Below are 17384 nucleotides of genomic sequence, written 5' to 3' on the forward strand. Positions count from 1 at the left end.
GCCAGCGATGTTGTATGGCACAGAATGTTGGGCGGTGAAGCATCAACACGTACACAAAATGGGTGTAGCGGAGATGAGGATGCTTCGTGGGATGTGTGGGCACATGAGAAAGGATAAGATTGGGAATGAGGATATCCGAGGTAAAGTAGGAGTAGCCGAAATTGTAGGAAAGATGAGAGAAAATCGGCTCCGGTGATTTGGACATGTGCAAAGAAGGCCGAATGACGCTCCGGTTCGAAGATGTGACTACGGGACAGAGGTTCAGGGCCGAAGGGGTAGAGGAAGACCTAGGAAAACTTTGGAAGAGACTCTAAGAAAAGACTTAGAGTACTTGGATCTAACGGAGGACATGACACAAAACCGAGCGCAATGGCGTTCTAGGATTCATATAGCCGACCCCACTTAGTGGGAAAAGGCTTTGTTGTTGTTGTTGTAACTTTGTTCGACTTTTGTTGATAGTGTAATCATAACTACAAAGTTATTAATGTCTGCTAGCTTTGTAGTTATGATTATAAAAACTTTGTTTGACTCAAAGTTATTAATGTCTGCTAGCTTTGTAGTTACTTATGATTCAGTTTAATAATTGCTCAGCGGGGCACCTGCCGACAAGTCAGGATTGGATGGACCCCACCATTGACGTTTCTCCCAAAAATTCCTTTAAACTCTATAAAGGAAATGGACATAATATAATAAGATAAATTGAAGGGTTTTGTTTGTTGTCTTAATTTGGACATACGAAATTCTTTTTGGTTTATTATATTAACACTTCACAAATTATTAAATAAACTCTACATATTAAATACATCCTACATTTTCTTTTTCAATGAAAAATTATCTTAATATATCACACATACTTCCCCATAATATCCACATACCTCACATTCTCAATATACACTTTACATTTTCTACATGCACCCTATCTTTTCTATACAACCCACATTTCTCAAATCTTATAAAACTTTTAATTTGGACAAAAAAATGATGACTGGAATTTTGACAAAAGATGTCACCTGGGATTTAAAGCATATGTGGGTTGTTTTCAATTCCACCAATAAAACCCATATCGTCTGTTTTTAATATTTGGTGGTAATTTTAGGTGTTTAATTCTTCATGTAATCCCTGTGATCTTTAAAAGATGAATACGAACATAAAAGCTTGAATAACGCAGCAAAAGCAAGATTAAATCATTATCGATGTCATCAAAATCACTAAAACAGTAAAAAATATGAAGTCTTACCTCATGTAAAGCTTCCGAAACATCAATTTTGTGTTTCATTCATCAAAAATAATTTTTCTCAATCAACATGTTTGTAGCTTCATTGGTTGGAGGGATTTTGGTAGTTGAAGAAGATAAATAATACATTAAAAGTGATATGGGGTGTATTTAGAAATTTTTTATTTTTTTAACCTAATAAGGTCAAAATTGTCATTGCGTAGTAGGGTAAATAAATCATTTAATATTAAATTTTAATGTGAGGTGCATTCAACAGTTTATGAGGTGCTAAAATAAAAAACCTTCTTTTTCTTTTTAATTTCATAGATTATAATATAGGTAATAAGAATAATGTGCACAGTGCGCAATATGTACTAGACAAAATAACATGCAAATTAGCATTTCATCAAACTTTGGTAGGCATGTAGTGATAGAAAAGGAACCAATACGGTTCTACAAAAAACATTAAATTTAATCCAAAAGTCATATGATTTCATATTTGAATGATTTTTGGTAGAGGTAAGACATAAAAAATAGACGTTTAGATCATTAAAATACATTGAGAAATAGACTCCACAAAAACCGTATGTCAAAAGCGTGACTCTCCGAATCCTAACCCATTAATATTAACCAAACCTTACAGGTATTGATTCTTGACCAACAAAATACCATTTTGTGTGCCCTTCAGAATTTAGGGCCCCCGGGGATTGGGGGACAATCTTCAATAGTAATGGACAGACATGCCTTACGCAACAAGTGAGAAATGGTACTACAAAAATTTTACCAATGAAAAGTTTCTTGACACTAACAAGACCAAGTTCAAAACAATTTCCTATACAGGTAGTAACAGTGCTGCCACATCCATAGCCATGAACTACGTGCAAGCTCTGTTGCCATCCTACATCTCTCAAAGAGCCAAGCAAAAAAGAATGGATACTGTAAATTAAAAAGAATTTCTAAAAGCGTGATCATAAACCTGCAGCATACGAAGATGTTGAACCGGCAAGAAAGTGGGAGAAGAACTAGCTCAACCCTTCATTTCCCTCAATCATATGTGAAGTGTGAAAACGAATTGCCTTCAGCGTGATTGGAGAATTCCGGACATTCTAGCTTTCAGCCAGTAGAAGTTGTTAGAGCACTCGTAAAACCTCAATCCGCCTCAAAATTTAGTAAGAGGGGCCCATTTGTGGCATTCCAAACGGGGGCATTGGCGGCATTCCCATCCCTCCCATTGGTGGCATTGGTGGTGGAGCATAACCTCCCATTCCCGGTGGTGCAGGCAAAGCAGGAAGCAACTGAGCATACATATTCTGCAGATCGTGCAAAGACAATTAGTTTAAGAAATCCTCTCAATAAAACAAGGATAAAGCAAATAGAAATACCTGCTGAGCAACCAGTTCCTTCTCTTCTTTCTCTTTGGCTTTCAACTCGTTTTGAGCTTCAATTTTGTCCTTGATAAGTTCATCCACCTTACCTGTGTACTCTCGGATAAACTAGAGAGAACAACAGAAGACTGAGTGAGGAACAATTGAAAGGTAGCCAATGGATAAAGGACAACAGATATAAAAACATACCTGCAGGAGGTATGGTAAGGCAAAATCAATTATATTGTTCATCCACGCAAGCTCAAGAGCAACATCTGGCCGGATCATATCATAACAAACAAATAGGCATGCAGCAAAACACTCCTTCTTTCCCTGCATATTCATTACAGAAGAACATGATTACAAAACCACATCAAAAATTAATACTTTACAAAGAGAAAGGGATGGAAGCATGGACTGAACCGCCTTCTTTAATTCACGAGGTGAGAAGAAGGAAAGAATAAATGAGTATGTTTGAGCAGTAAAATCCTTGCTTTATTTGGCATGCATGAGCACTCTTAGAGAATAATTAGTGCATAAAAAGAACACAGACCTGCTCAATGAAATAGATAAGTAGTTCCTCCGAAAGTTCATGATCACCAGACTGTGAGCACGTCTCCATGCAATCTTTGTAATGATTGTCTTTCTTTGACAATGCAATGGATTGCTTCCATCTGCCAGCTTTCTTGTAAATGTATGCAGCAACGCGTCTCATCTCAAGAAGTTCATGTTTCTCAAGCTGTTCATTTGCAATTTTGCATCAATAACAAATAATTACATGTCTCAGTCAAATACTTCCGATGTATGAAAAACTTCAATCTCACCTTTTGAGCAAGACCTATCTGATCAAAGCTGTCGTGCAAATCTATTGATTCACGAAGCCTGTCATAGTCTTCCTCCTCCATGTATATTTCATTTAGAGCTTCATTCACAGCAGTTACATTGTTGCTCTGAACTGCAACCATGTATGGCTTTATCAGACAGATGTGACCAGCCTGAAACCCAAAGGGATTGAACATGTAAGCACGAAAGAACCATTTACAAACCCTGCCAGAACAGAAACTTGGTAGCAGAGACCAATATCAATGACGTCATGTGACAGAAGCAAACCTTTCTCATTATATCCACCACTCTGGTGTGATCCACACGAAGCGCAATCACATTAAGAACATCATTAATAACATCAGGATGTTCTTCCAAGTAGAAGTGCACAGCCCTATAGTAGAGTTCGACACTCGCAACTTTGACAATAACATCCTTGAATTGCATGTGGTCCCATGCTTCTGGGGAGTGGTTCATTATGGTAGTTGCAGCATTATCAAACTCATCATATTGGATATATAAGTATGTTAATTCTTTCCAGTGCTGCTGTTCATCACAAGCTCTAATAAGCTTGGGAATGTTGAGACGGGTAGAGAATAATTTAATGTGCTCCATAAGCTTCTCAGGACGGTATCTTGCATATAGAACTCCTAATTCTGTAAAGATGCCCATATGTGCACGCTCCAATCCTAGCCCACTCTCCATAAGACTAATGAGCTCATTAAAGCATCCCCTGTTCTGGTAGTACTCACAGACCTCTTCCAGATCATCCACCTAAAATTAAACATGCTGAAGTAAGAAATAATCAAAAGTATAATTGAGTAACTAGTTAATTGTGTCCTATGGTACATAGACAGGTGCGGCAATCTGCAGTGCTTACAACTTAACAAAAACTCAATCAAAGAATACGCACCTCCCATCTTGGGAGACATCTTAATAAACAAAAGCATTATATATAACTTCGTGAAGACAGGTGAAATTAACATAAACAGGAAATGCTACCTGGATAATGATGTTGAGTCCACAAATCTGAGCTAAGCGGAATTCCTCAGCATCCACACATGCAAAGCAAACAAACTTCCACGTCTTTGAGCTGTTAGCTTTCCGAGCTGCATCAACAGCACCTTGAAACTGATTTAGCTTCACAAGAGTGCATGCTAGTTTACCCCAGTTAGAAATGAATGCAAATATGATCTTGGCTGCTTCGTATAGGGCTTCATCAAACAAGCGATCCCCAACAGTTTGGAGATTGGCAACATTTGGCATAAGAATGAACTCTTCAATATCACCAAGCCGATCAATCTTAGCATAAGCATAAATAAGTTCACTGTCCACCTTCGGCTCCTTGGTCTTCTGCCTGACCATCAGAAGGTATCTTACCAAGTCATGATATACATCTGCATCCTCAGAAGCACGTATGACCTCCAAAAAGTGGGTGGCATCATCTGCACGGATGAATGACTCGATGGCATCACTCACTAATCCCTCTCGCAGTTGAGCCTTGGCCACCTGGCTCCAAACAGCATCTTCTTCAACCCGGAATGCAAACTCTACAGCTCGGTCAATGCTCTGTATGTTGTCCAACAGGACATTCACAGCATCAACATTCAAATTGAACTTCTTGAAGATTGCAAATGCTTCTTCATACAACTGAGCTTCTACGGCCATTACTCCAACTGCAGGTCCATCAAAGTTGTCTAATCTATTGATGTAGTCCATGACTCTGGATGGATCAGCTTTGATGGCAGTCAGAATCAATAGATTCTGCAAATTGAAGTTCCCACTAAAAGCAGAATTTTGAAGCACTATCTTTTCAAGAAGCTCAATCAACTCGTGTGGAAGGTCTGCAGTCATAAATGCTTTAACAGCTGATGATACTTGCTCAGGACTCTTGCTTTCAGGCAAGGCAGTAGATACAACTTGATCGATTAGCTGCCTTCTATATTCATTTTCAGGATCAAGGACCTTAGCCCAGAGATCATCATCCATTCTTTCCACAACATATCTGACATGCACATATCAAGTAAATAGCATAAGGGAGCCACATACAATCATGATCCAACAACATCTTACTAGCAAACAGAAACACACAAACCTGGCCTGGAGTTTGAACAAAGAATTTTTATTTGTAACGTTAACGAGTTCGTCATCGCATTGCCCTCTACGGTATGCAACAACAGCAAGGGTAGGATCCCTTTTTTCACAATATTTACCAACAACACGAGAATCATAGTATGGGTTAGTTGTGAGAAAATGCTCAGGATTGTTGCCGCTATCTATGATGATTTTACCCAGAGCATTGTGGACATGTACATCTTGGCTTCCCTCACTCACAAGATGCTCCAAGAATTGGGTGAGCAAGCGAAGACGATTCCTGCAAATAGAAATCACAGAAACGATAAGCAACTAATGTGAATGATGAAGGGTAAACAGGATCATAAAGAGATCACTACACACCTCTTTTCACATTCCTCGACAAGGGGCTCAACCGGTAGAAGAGAACGAACTGATAGAATAAGACCTTTAATGAAATCTTCAGGGCATTCATCATCCAATAGCTGCCCTACAACTAAAGGAGCATTTCCTGGATTGACCTATCAAACCAAAAAAGATATATAACGAATGATGCTCAATTTGAATAATAACATTGACAAAGCATGAGAAAGCTAACAGGAAACCTGCAATTGGAAAGAAAGAAAGAAAAATTATATAAAGCCTCCAAGTATGAATACCTTTTGGACATAACCTTCAATGTAACGAAGCATATTGTTCGTATACAAATAATGGGTGAGATCTGGAACAAAGCCAAAACGATCACAGACATTAATCAGAGGACGTGCATCTGGAAGCTTTGCTTCCATTAAAAAGTTCTTAGCTTTTTCAGGGTCATAAAAATTGGATTCCCGTGTCACACGCTCCACCTCCTTAATCTGTCCAGTTTTTGCAGCTGCTTCAATGTACTTGAAATGGATATCAGGATCCTCACTGTCCAGAAATGATGAATAAATGAAAGGGACAAAGAAAAAAGAATCTCATAAAACTTGCGGAGCAAATGAATGTCATCTTTAAACTTCTCTTCCACTTAAAGAAACTGATACCTGGAGCTCAAATATGCGCCTAGGAAGAAGTACAGCCCCTCATAGGACTTGAACTGCTCAAACAATTTTATGCACTTGTCTACACCCAGTTGCTCGGAATACTCTTTGGCGGTCTGCACGAGATGATCAGGTAAGCCTCAACTTTATAAACCATGAAGGAGCAATACTGGTAAAAAATAAAATAAATAAATAAATAAAAAAGCACTTTACCTGTACAATAATCTGAAGATTGCCCCTAAGATTGACCAGCAGAAGATCTTTCATGCACTCAAGAGCCCATTCTACAGAAAGAGTTCCAAAGAACTCGACAAGAGCCTAACACACATTGTAGTTAGAGATATACTACATCACACACTATCAAGTTATAAAGAAATTTAAGTGCCAACCTGAGGGTCAATTGCATGTGTGTTCACGATGACACGTTTGATATCAGGCAACTCAGTGTAGTGCTGCGCATTAAAGGTACTATTGGTTAGGAAAAAAATTATCATTTTTAAATGAATATTCATCGGAATCCAAGAAGTACTGTACCTGTAGGGCACGCAAATACAAACCAGCTTTTTCACAAAGTTGACCAATACGTGGGCGATCATAATGACTGAACATACCATTGGCCAATATAGCATCGGCAACATTTGGAAAAGTCACAAGATTGATTTCCAAAACCTAAGAAAAACAATATAGGGAGCAGACATGTGAGGAAAAAAAAAGGAAAAGAAAGGGAAAAGAAATCAAAGTTTAACAAGGGGATTATGAACCTTTGTCTGAAGGAATCCATGCTCAGGTAGATTCGGCTTCAGCACATCCAACAAAAAGGCTGTTGCCTCACGGATCAAGTTCCTCTGAAAAATAAGAGAAAATACACAATGACAAGAAGTCCCAAAACTCATTCTTCAGAAAAATAACAAAATGAAGAACATATTCGAACAAAAAATTGTTGACACAACATAAAAGCAAAACTTAATTTAAACCTGAAGGAACAGATCGGTGATGGTATTGTAGTCAATGGGACAACCTCCCTCCATTTGAGACATCATTAGAGCAAAATTAACAGCCCCCTGCCATCAAGATAGTTGAACTTGTTCCAATGTCAGATAATTTAGCTCAACCCATCAGAAGAGCATGGTAAATAGTTACAAAACCGCTGTAAAGAGAAAAGTGCCTCAAACTTTCAAAGAAATGCATGTACCTGGGGATCTGCCCGCAAAATTGTTTGGAGAAGGAACAAATAATCAGGTGTATATCCAACCTGTGACAATTTAAAAATCACAATAACATAAAAATCCAGTAAGAGCTATTGGCCATGTTATTAAAAATCACACTACCAAAACTGACACAATAATAGTTTTCAGCCAGGATAATATTGCTGTCAAAATGAGAGAATTTGAACAATTGTATGTCATTAAGATTCTAGTTCAAAGAAAAGCAAAGTTGTGTGACCTGCTTTGAGTATATTAAAATCTTGTCAAATTCCCTTCTCTCAGCAAATGCTGCAACAACTTTGGGAGTTGCCCGGGCTTTGATGTATATTTTCAAAGCGAGGTCGTTATCCACTGTCTGCATTGTAAATATGTTTCATAATATTAGAATGACAATATAACTCAAAAAAAATCAAGCGGCAGCAGACTCAACAATGCCATTGTTGAGTAAAAGTTGAAAAGAGCCCTCTAACATGATCCTCTCCTTTCTCTTTTAAGGTTAGCTCAACTTTGTTTCAGACCTTCACAAGATCTCCAAGCTCTTCACTACATTCTAGCTTATCCTCTGCTAGCCAATTCTCCAAAAGATTCTTTTTGTTCTGATTTACAACTAAACGTGACAGTTCCAATGATTCATAAGCATTGAGTTTTCCTCTAGTTAAAAGAGTTCCAAAATACTGCAATAGTGGTGGGGTTTGCCCAGATTGCACAGGAACACTCTGCAAAGAATAAATAAAGTGTGTAAATTAGATCCCTATTCAAAGATTACAGAGTCATGTAAAGGAAGCACAATACTTCCAAGGTAATCTAAAGGTGACACTGAGAAGCACAAGAACTATGAAGAATATATGTGTATATAAGCTGACACGTGAATAAAATATCAGAATGCTATACCTGAAATTTAGCAACAGTATCAGGAGTACGGAGTATTCCCATTGGAGATTCCGCGGCAAGCTCTGCAGCCTCCTTATACTTTGTCTGAGAAAACAGTTCTTGGAACCGCTGGACAACCTGAGCACAACAACCAAATATTGTAGTTTCAAGATATCACCAAAGTGCAAACAGAAAACAATTGTGCATTCATATTCTCATACTTTTTGAACACCCACAAAGACTTAAATTACAAAATGCACCATAGAACTTCCCAGGAAAAGGTTGTTTTGAGAGGGAATATAGGGATCCAATTTCTATGTATCACTACATACTGATTTCCACACATATGGGGGAAAGACACGCACCACAAAGACCCACACTATCGTTACTGATTTCCTTCTTCGACACCACAAGTAATGACAACAACTAAGATAAATGTGCCAATTGTCAGAAAGTTATTACAAAAACCAACTGCAATCGTTACCAGGTCCTCAGCACCAGGAAGGTTTCCTCTTTTCGCAAGACTCACTGCAAGCCCCAAATTATTCAACTGCAAAATCCCCAAACAATAAATTAAAGACCTAACATTTTCTTTTCTCCAGTAGTCAAATGCACAAAAAACGACTCAAAAGCATACCTGACCACTAACAAAAGGTACAATTGTTTGTTCATTTACAGTGGCAAGTAAGACCTGGCCTCGCCTATTGACTGCATAAAAACCCCCAACGGTTGAAGCTTCAGCTGTCAAAAATATAGGATCTGGACTGATTCGATTTCTATAAACTGCAGTTGCTGTCTCTAGGTCATATACAAATAAAAGTCCAAGCTTTGTGATAACATATATCAACCCATACTTTTCCGATATCTGAAATCAAGAAGAGAAAAAAAAAATGTAGTTTGATTGATAGGTAAACATATGTTTAAATCAAAGTAATAACAACCAAAAGTAAGACCTGCATTGATACTGGAAAGTCATCAGCAAAATCCGGAGGAAAGAATAAATCTGCTTGCTTCTTAGTGTATGATGGTTTTCCTGATGCCAATTCACAGTAAATGTTAGATCTGTGCGATGTGCACTAATATATTCTAAACGGAATCCGGTGAAGAAGCAGTGTACCTGGCTGGGCACCAAGCTCAATTACATGCATCTTTGATGTAACCTGTCCAGCATTGGAGGACTTTGAGGCAAAACTAATAAGAATTGATGGATGCTCATTCCCAGGAACCTGCATGTAACAGAAAATTAAGTAAGGGAATATAGCACACAGTAGTAAACCGCATATATTTAAGCCAAGAGAAAGTGAGAAAGAAGTATGGCACCGCACTTTATATGTGGCAAACGATGCAGCATGTGCTTCAAGAGCCTGACTACGTTTCTGTTCCACAGAAAAAAGCTGCATATTTCCTTTGACAAGTTGTGGCCTCTACAGTCATTTTGGCAGAAGCAATATGTTAATTGTTAAAGATGTCACTAAATCTGGTAAACCATAATTAGTTCCATTCTCGTTAAATTATAAAAATGAGATAAAAATTAAAATTAAATAAATAAAAAGAAAAAAATCTTATTTTCAATAAAGTAATTACATAGTTCCAAGTATCATTGAAAATAAAACGGATAAAATGCTGAAGTATAATGGTGCAACTAGAACATCTTATCTAATCCCGGCTCCCATGAATTGAAAACAACACAACATTTTGACCACTCTTCTAAATCTTTTAGCAACTTCACAACAAAGTAATATGAAAAAATGGCAATAAGAAGTCATGTAAAAATATTAACATAGAAAAATTATTTTCATACAGTTATGTACAATTATAAAGGTGCCAGTTCACACTCCAAATTTAGAATCCATCGACAGGATTACAGACACAGAAGGAGTACAAAGGCAAAATAAGCAAACAACAAGATAATCACTCACCTCTGCTGAACCAGGAGCAATTCCAATTAAGACCAACCACTTTTCCGAAGGATCACAACGGTAGTTGATTATTTGATTGTTTGCCAAATTAGCTGTCCGCTCAAAGACCTTTGTAGGCTCGGATTCACCTAAAAGTAAAATATATTTAAAACATGTGCAAAAATATAAGAGTAAAAAACCTCATACGGAGAGATGAAATAATGAGAAGAAAATAAAATAAAAGAAACCAGATTCAAGGATATGAAAAGACGTCTTACCTTCAATTAACCAATGATATACTGAGGTCTGTGTGACCAGACCCAGCATCTTTGGAGTAATCCACTTCCAAAAGACAATCTACAAAGAACGAAACAAAGAGCAAACAGAAAAATTTAGGATTACAACCAGTTACCAAAATAAAATTATAAATAAAGATCGTAAACGTTCACAGCATCAAATTCGACATTGTGAATGCCCTAAAAGGACAAGATCATCACCTGCTCAGGCATCTGATGTGATTTCATCTTTGCTTTCATTTCAATGTTAAATATTTGTAAATGGTCCTGAGTTGTTCCTTGAACTTGAGCTACACATTGAATTCAGCCATCGATCAGCGGGCGGGACAATCACCACAACAACAAATAACAAGAGAAAAAGACAATAACATCAACAACTGAACACAAAATATGACGGTTTATAAACAATTCAACTCAAATAATAAACGAATTTCAATAATGCTCCCTGCTCGCAAATTTACCAATCATAAAAAAATGGAAATGCATCCGGTATATGAACAGAAATCACACGGTTCCAATATACATTCACAGTGAAACTGAAGCACACACTGGAATTGCATCACAACATTAATTTCAAGAATTCAAATCATACCTTTTAGAGCAAGAATTCTGGAATTGGGATTCATCAAAGCCGAGTCGGCGGTAATGGGTCGACGCAATGGCTGCATGGGCATGCTCATATCGATGATAACGACGCTATTCTGCGGCGATGTCTCCCTAACACAAATGTACTTATCCGATTCCATAGTCACATGGGTAAACGTAATGAATTGGGGATTGATCCCAATACTAGGCAACTGTAAAACCACACAGAATTCAAATCAACAATCACCATCATCGCACTCGATCACTCAAACGCATTGCCAAAAATCCAACAAAAAATGCACAAACTTGCACAGATAAACGCCCGATTTATACATAATTCGCAAATGGGTCGGTGGGAAACAGAGTGAAAACGCAGTTCTCAAAAGGATCTAGATCGATCCAATGAGGCATTGGATCAAACGACGAAAACCCAGAAATGGTTTGATGAAATTAGGATCGAGATGAAGGTGGCATTACCGTGAGGGCCTCTTTCATCGTCATGGGGGCGTTAGCGGCGGCCATGGTGCCCGGGTCGGGCTTTGGTAGGAGGACCCGATAAGCGGAGAAGAATGTGGCACAGCAGAACCTTCTGCGTGTGGATTTGCAGAGGAGGAAGAGAGAGAGAGAGACTGTATGTGGATCTTGTAGTATGGGAATGTATGCAGAAGAGGAGGAGCTATAGTATGCGTTTTTTGTCGCGCAAAATTTGTGAATCGATTGCTAAGTGGGGTTGTACGTTGAGAATGTAATGCGTTAGTCGAGTGCACTTGTCAACGTACAATACCGGACTGCTTTTTTTGTGTGCATGTCATTTCAGTTAATGATTTTATTTTATTGTTTGTTTGTTTTATAAATACGTGTTTACATAATAAGTAATACAAATGTGATACATAAATATACTCTTCTTAGCATTACTTAAAATTATAAGAAGCAGATGGAGGGTAAGACGCGAGATGTAGCGCAGTCTGGTGAGCCCATTTGTTTTGGAGAGATGTGGCGCAGTCTGGTGAGTCCATTTGTTTTGAAGAATATATAGAGGTTTTCGAGGTGCTATTTATAAAATAAAATGACTTTTAGGTTAAGTTATTAGAAATCCCTTTAAAGTGCTGATAATTAATTACAATACGAAAGAAGAAAGTCATTTACTATATGAAAGGATAATAGTAAAACTAAATGCACTTGTAAATTAGACCAGTTGATCAATGCAGTGCTGAGGGCGTGTTTAAGTACAGTTAATGACAAATTAGGTAGTACGCAAGGTATGTTTACGTAAAATCAAATTATTAAGATATAGTACCATATACATCATACATTCCATCGTCATTGGTCAAACATATTCATCATCATTTGGTATCAATGTGGGTCGTGGAATGCGAATTTTCAACCAATAGTAGCAAAAATTGTTTGATGTTGAACAACTAATACATAGACTTGCTACTTAAGAAACCTCTAACACTTTGTAGCTAAGAAACCCCACAAAATTTCTTCTTCTTTTTTTTGTTCCTTTATGTAACTTTGTGAAACTGTTAAAAAAAGTTGTAAATGTTACTGTTTTAATTTACGGTAAAGGGAGGAAAGAGTTTGACTAAAGACAGGGAGTTGAAGAGGCTCTATTTGTCAATAAATTGGGATGTATTGTGCAAAATGTAGCTATAACGTAAACAATTAGTCTAGTTGATCAAGATAGAGTGATCGTCTTTTCAACCTGAATTCGGGTCGCTTCCCCAAATATTAGTTTAGAATGTTGAATTATGAAAGAGGTTTTTTTTTCAAGAAAATAAAATATTTAGGGGAAGTTGGGCTTATTTCACAGGCCGATTGATTTTTCTGTGTGGGCTTTTTGACCGCTATGTGGGTACTCTAATAGTTTAAGCTTGGGGTGCCCTCCTACAAAGTACGAGCTCATTGGGCCAGTTGTTTTTTCTTAATATTTCCCCTCGCCCTTGAACTATTTTTAATTTTTATTTCAAAATAAATAACAGAATTGTTGCAACAGTTCGCAATCAAATTAGCTTTACATAAAAGACTAATGACTCGTTTAAAATATTTTTAAAATGATTGAAAATACTTAAAAAATATATATTTTTGAGTTTCAAAAACACTTGAAATGTTTTTTCAAGATTCATTTGTATTTTTTATAAGGATTGATACCAACAACATTTTTATTAAAAACGCTTTCAATATTTTAAAGCACTTCCAAACAAACCCTAAGTATTTATCACTTAATTAGTTAATTCTTTGCACTCGAAATTCTTAGCTTTAATCCCAGTATCACCAAGAGACATGCGTGCGAAATAATAATTCATTTAAACTTTGGTGTTTGACTTCAAAGAGTAACGTTATCCGTTTCCATAACAACAAAAAAACAAAAAAAACGTAGCATTATCCACCTTTAACATTATAGCGTTTTCAGCCCATTAAATTTGAGAAATGATTTAGACGCATCATTTTTATCTTTTCTTGCACTTGTTTCTAGCCACATAATTCCATAGTCTCAATACACAATCATGGGAACTTTCATGGCCAAGTGAACTATCTCATACGTCAAAAAGCAGTTATGGTCCTTGTCGAACTGTTTAAAAAATCAAGTCGTTTGTTTGTAAATTGTAGTGCATCGTCTGCTCGTTTTCCCACTTGTTTCTTTTTCGTCAAGTCCATTTCAATAGAAAAAATAATAAAAATGGTTTGAAAATTTTGAATTTTAACGATAAAGACAAAATAAAAGGTAAAGTGAATAGTATCATGATTGACTTTTTAGTGTAAAAATGTGATTTTTCATTAAAGTGAACAGTACCGAAAATTTTTCATTAAAGTTCTCTACTTCCATACGTTATTTACGATATTTTACAAATCTCTCGTCCTTATCAACATTTGATAGTGTATCCTTGCTCCGATTTGCAACCACTTGCAAACTCAACTCATCCCAATTGCTCTCAAACTAGTCCACATAAAACAAGGTATAAAATATGATGATCTTTCAGAGTATGCCTGACAATTTCAGCATGACTCTTAACCTAACAAGAAACGATACGTGAATAATAGGTTTTGGTCAATCGGTTAACGAGTCAAGTTATTATTAAGTCACTTGTTAAGAACACGTTAACGAATTAGGTCGCTATCGGGTCACGCAGTTAAGAATTTATTAAGATAACGGATATGACATGTAAATAATACAAACACGACCCATTTGCAATAGAAACTAGACATAACAATTTCTTACATGACTCATTAACTTGACACGAAACAACATAACCATTAACAAGTCATGTCATGATCGAGTCGCCTATTAAGACAACGAGTTTGACACGATACAACCCGTCAAGATAATATGTACATCAAGAAAACGACATGAACATGACAAATACAAACCATTTGCAGGATCCTTTTTAGAGTACAAATACGTATTCAGCACAAATATTTAGAAATAACTCATCATAGTCCGGGGGTTTAGACTACATCGACGTAGTACGCTCCCGAAGTGGTGCTACACTTATCAATTGATCGAAGATACTTGTTAATGGGTCGTACTAATAATATTTGTTCATTTAACCGACTAAGTTAGCCTTTCAGTTTATGACGTAACATGACAAACTCGTAACTTCTTATTAGAGTTTTTATTTTTTATTTTTTTTTTTTAACAAACAATATTTTCTATACTAAGAGAGAAGAGATTAGTTTAGCCTCATAATGCGCTAATAATAATATGGTTTAAATTTGCGAGAATCTAACCCAATACCTCTCATTTATTAGGGAAGAAAAATATTATTAGACCCTAGTATTAAGTGGCATACCTTATTAGAGTATTTTTAGATATGCTTCAGTGAGTTGTTATTAGCACTCAAAAAGTCTCATTCTACGCTCCTCACAAATGTATTTTTATTTCTAATTATAGAAAGTTTGGAATACCAGATAAAATTTTTGAAGTGCTAATAACAATTCTCTATGCTTAATTGGGATTATTAATTAGTTCTAGTTTTGGTATAAAGAATTTAAAAAAAATTATGACCCAAAAATAAACTTTAACAACATGCTCCACCAAGATTGTGAAATATAAACAATATAACAAATAAACAGAATTCGTAATTTATTAAATATCCCCAAAGAATATAAAAACAACAACAACAACAACAATAATAATAATAATAATAATAATAATAATAATAATAATAATAATAATAATAATAATCTGTTTCTACACAAAATAGACAAGGTTTGACAATCCCTTCCTCTAATTCCTACCCTTTCCACCGCCAAGTATTCCCTTTTCGAACCGCTGGCGCCAACCGCGCACCACCCATAGTTATTAACACCCCGCTCCACTGAACCACCGCCACTAGAGCTCTCAGTTTCCAATTCTACCCCTCCACAATCCGAATTCTCCCCGCTTGTCCCTTCTTCCTCGCAAGAGCTCCCGCCACCCGAATAATTCCTCACCACCGTCCATCCATCCGATTCCCAGTTTGCCCCTCCCGTCGTCGCCAATTTACCAATTCTATTCCTAGCAGAAACCTCGTACTCCTCATCGTCCTCGTCATCCTCAACGTCGCTTTCATCGCCGAACTCGGAGTTAGCCCAGTCGAGAACGCAGCGAGGTGACGAGTCGGCGGCGACCGCATTTGGAGACAGGGAAGCCAAAAATGGATGCTGCAGCAACTGATCGCAGCTCCACCGCTGCTTCGGGTCCCTCCTCAGACACTTGTCGAGAAAGTCGCGACCAGTTTCCGACAACCGGCTCGGGAACCGGGGCAACCCGTCCGAAACCGCGATCCGAGCCAGCGTCTCCAAACCGCGATCCTCCCACGCGGGCTTTCCGGTCACCATCTCGATAACCGTGCAGCCTAACGACCATACGTCGGACTCCGGTCCCTGATATTGCCCGTTAATTACCTCCGGTGCCATCCAAAGAGGACTTCCTCGTGGTATGATCCTGGCCGTACACGTGTCCTCGGACAAGATAATCGCAGAACCGAAATCGGCGAGCTTGGCTTGGTTAATCGCGGGGCCCACCAGGACATTTTTACCCTTGACGTCGCAGTGAACAATGCCCTTCGAGTGAACGTCCCTCAGCGCCACAACGACGCACCAAACGCGCGACCGCAGCGTCGTTTCGTCCACTTCAGCATCCACTGCGGTGCCACCTGGCAAGTACTCCAAGTGGAGGTTCCGAAACGACGTCGCGGAACCGCTCCCCGGTTCGCACGACACGTCGTCGCTGAGGTAACTCACGACGTGTGGTGAGGAGAGCGACCGGAGAATTCGAATTTCATTCTCCAGCGCCTCCAGCTGGCCGGGAAGACACGCGGCTTGATAGACCGATTTGACGGCGAAGACACGACCGTCCTGTTTGCTGACCCCGATGCTGACGGTGCCGAACGACCCTCTTCCTATGCATTTTCCTCGTACCCAAGAAACCGTGTCGTGGGAATGTTGAGAGTTTGAGTTCATTTTCCCCATGTCGGAATTTTTTTTGTGTTTTTCTTGCGTCTTTCGATTTGGGTCCAACTGGGTATTTATACGTGCGGGAGATCCAAACGAAAGTTCGTTGAATCTTTTAATTTTTAATTTGTGGGAAAAGATAAAAGGAGAATTATTTTTCTGTGAGGGTAACCGAGAGGTGTGCGATGACGTCAGTGAGGCATCTTTGCCTCTTGGTTTGTGTTTACGTAGAGAATGGATAGTGGGGTGGGGGAACGTACTTGGGTTGGGGAGGTTTATCCTTATCCAAATAACCGAATTTGTGTTTTGTTTTGATCTCGGGCCAATTGTTTAATCTCCAATTGCATACGTCGTATGTGGATGCCTCGAAGCCAATTCATGTGGTGATTTTTGATCTTGGACTAGTGTCGGTAACCAAAGTTAAAAATTTGTGAATTTTCGTTTGGCTTACGTTAAAAAATTGTACATGAAGCACACAGATGAAAGCAATAGACACACGTTAAATGATATTTTTGCACCATGTGCCAGAAAAATATCTTTTTTGCAGTTGAAATTGGGGATCGGTCTATTCAAAAGTTCAAGTTTTGGCCTAGTTAATGA

The 17384-nt window shown here is 38.0% G+C and overlaps 2 protein-coding genes across 2 annotated transcripts; both read right to left on the bottom strand.

The window, feature by feature from the left end:
* Positions 1 to 1977: 1977 nt before the first annotated feature.
* LOC126589402 (clathrin heavy chain 2-like) lies at positions 1978 to 12075 on the bottom strand. The gene is made up of 30 exons (XM_050254682.1): positions 11826 to 12075; positions 11356 to 11560; positions 10965 to 11053; positions 10746 to 10824; positions 10489 to 10616; positions 9895 to 9993; positions 9687 to 9795; positions 9523 to 9602; positions 9207 to 9434; positions 9054 to 9119; positions 8591 to 8707; positions 8218 to 8415; positions 7938 to 8054; positions 7687 to 7746; positions 7469 to 7555; positions 7256 to 7339; positions 7029 to 7163; positions 6884 to 6946; positions 6708 to 6812; positions 6498 to 6610; positions 6132 to 6384; positions 5857 to 5993; positions 5495 to 5773; positions 4402 to 5404; positions 3688 to 4173; positions 3402 to 3572; positions 3131 to 3316; positions 2788 to 2910; positions 2596 to 2706; positions 1978 to 2523 (listed from the first exon to the last, which is right to left on the bottom strand). Exons 1-30 carry the CDS (start codon positions 11868 to 11870, stop codon positions 2380 to 2382), a joined length of 5100 nt encoding a protein of 1699 aa, XP_050110639.1. The 5' UTR covers positions 11871 to 12075; the 3' UTR covers positions 1978 to 2379.
* Positions 12076 to 15332: 3257 nt separating this feature from the next.
* LOC126589409 (mitogen-activated protein kinase kinase kinase 18-like) lies at positions 15333 to 16944 on the bottom strand. The gene has a single exon (XM_050254700.1). The coding sequence runs from the start codon at positions 16800 to 16802 to the stop codon at positions 15348 to 15350; it is 1455 nt and encodes a 484-aa protein (XP_050110657.1). The 5' UTR covers positions 16803 to 16944; the 3' UTR covers positions 15333 to 15347.
* Between the last annotated feature and the right edge of the window lie 440 nt (positions 16945 to 17384).

The sequence above is a fragment of the Malus sylvestris genome, chromosome 11 (genome assembly GCF_916048215.2).
Source record: "Malus sylvestris chromosome 11, drMalSylv7.2, whole genome shotgun sequence".
NCBI classification, from domain to species: domain Eukaryota; kingdom Viridiplantae; phylum Streptophyta; class Magnoliopsida; order Rosales; family Rosaceae; genus Malus; species Malus sylvestris.

Bases quoted from the DNA above. Each gene is read 5' to 3' on its own strand.
- LOC126589409 (XM_050254700.1), bottom strand. From the start codon at position 16,802: ATGGGGAAAATGAACTCAAACTCTCAACATTCCCACGACACGGTTTCT.
- LOC126589402 (XM_050254682.1), bottom strand. From the start codon at position 11,870: ATGGCCGCCGCTAACGCCCCCATGACGATGAAAGAGGCCCTCACG. The intron at 6,947-7,028 runs GTACAGTACTTC...TTTAATGCGCAG, and splicing joins TGTATTTGCGTGCCCTACAG to CACTACACTGAGTTGCCTGA. The intron at 6,611-6,707 runs GTAAAGTGCTTT...CATCTCGTGCAG, and splicing joins ATCTTCAGATTATTGTACAG to ACCGCCAAAGAGTATTCCGA.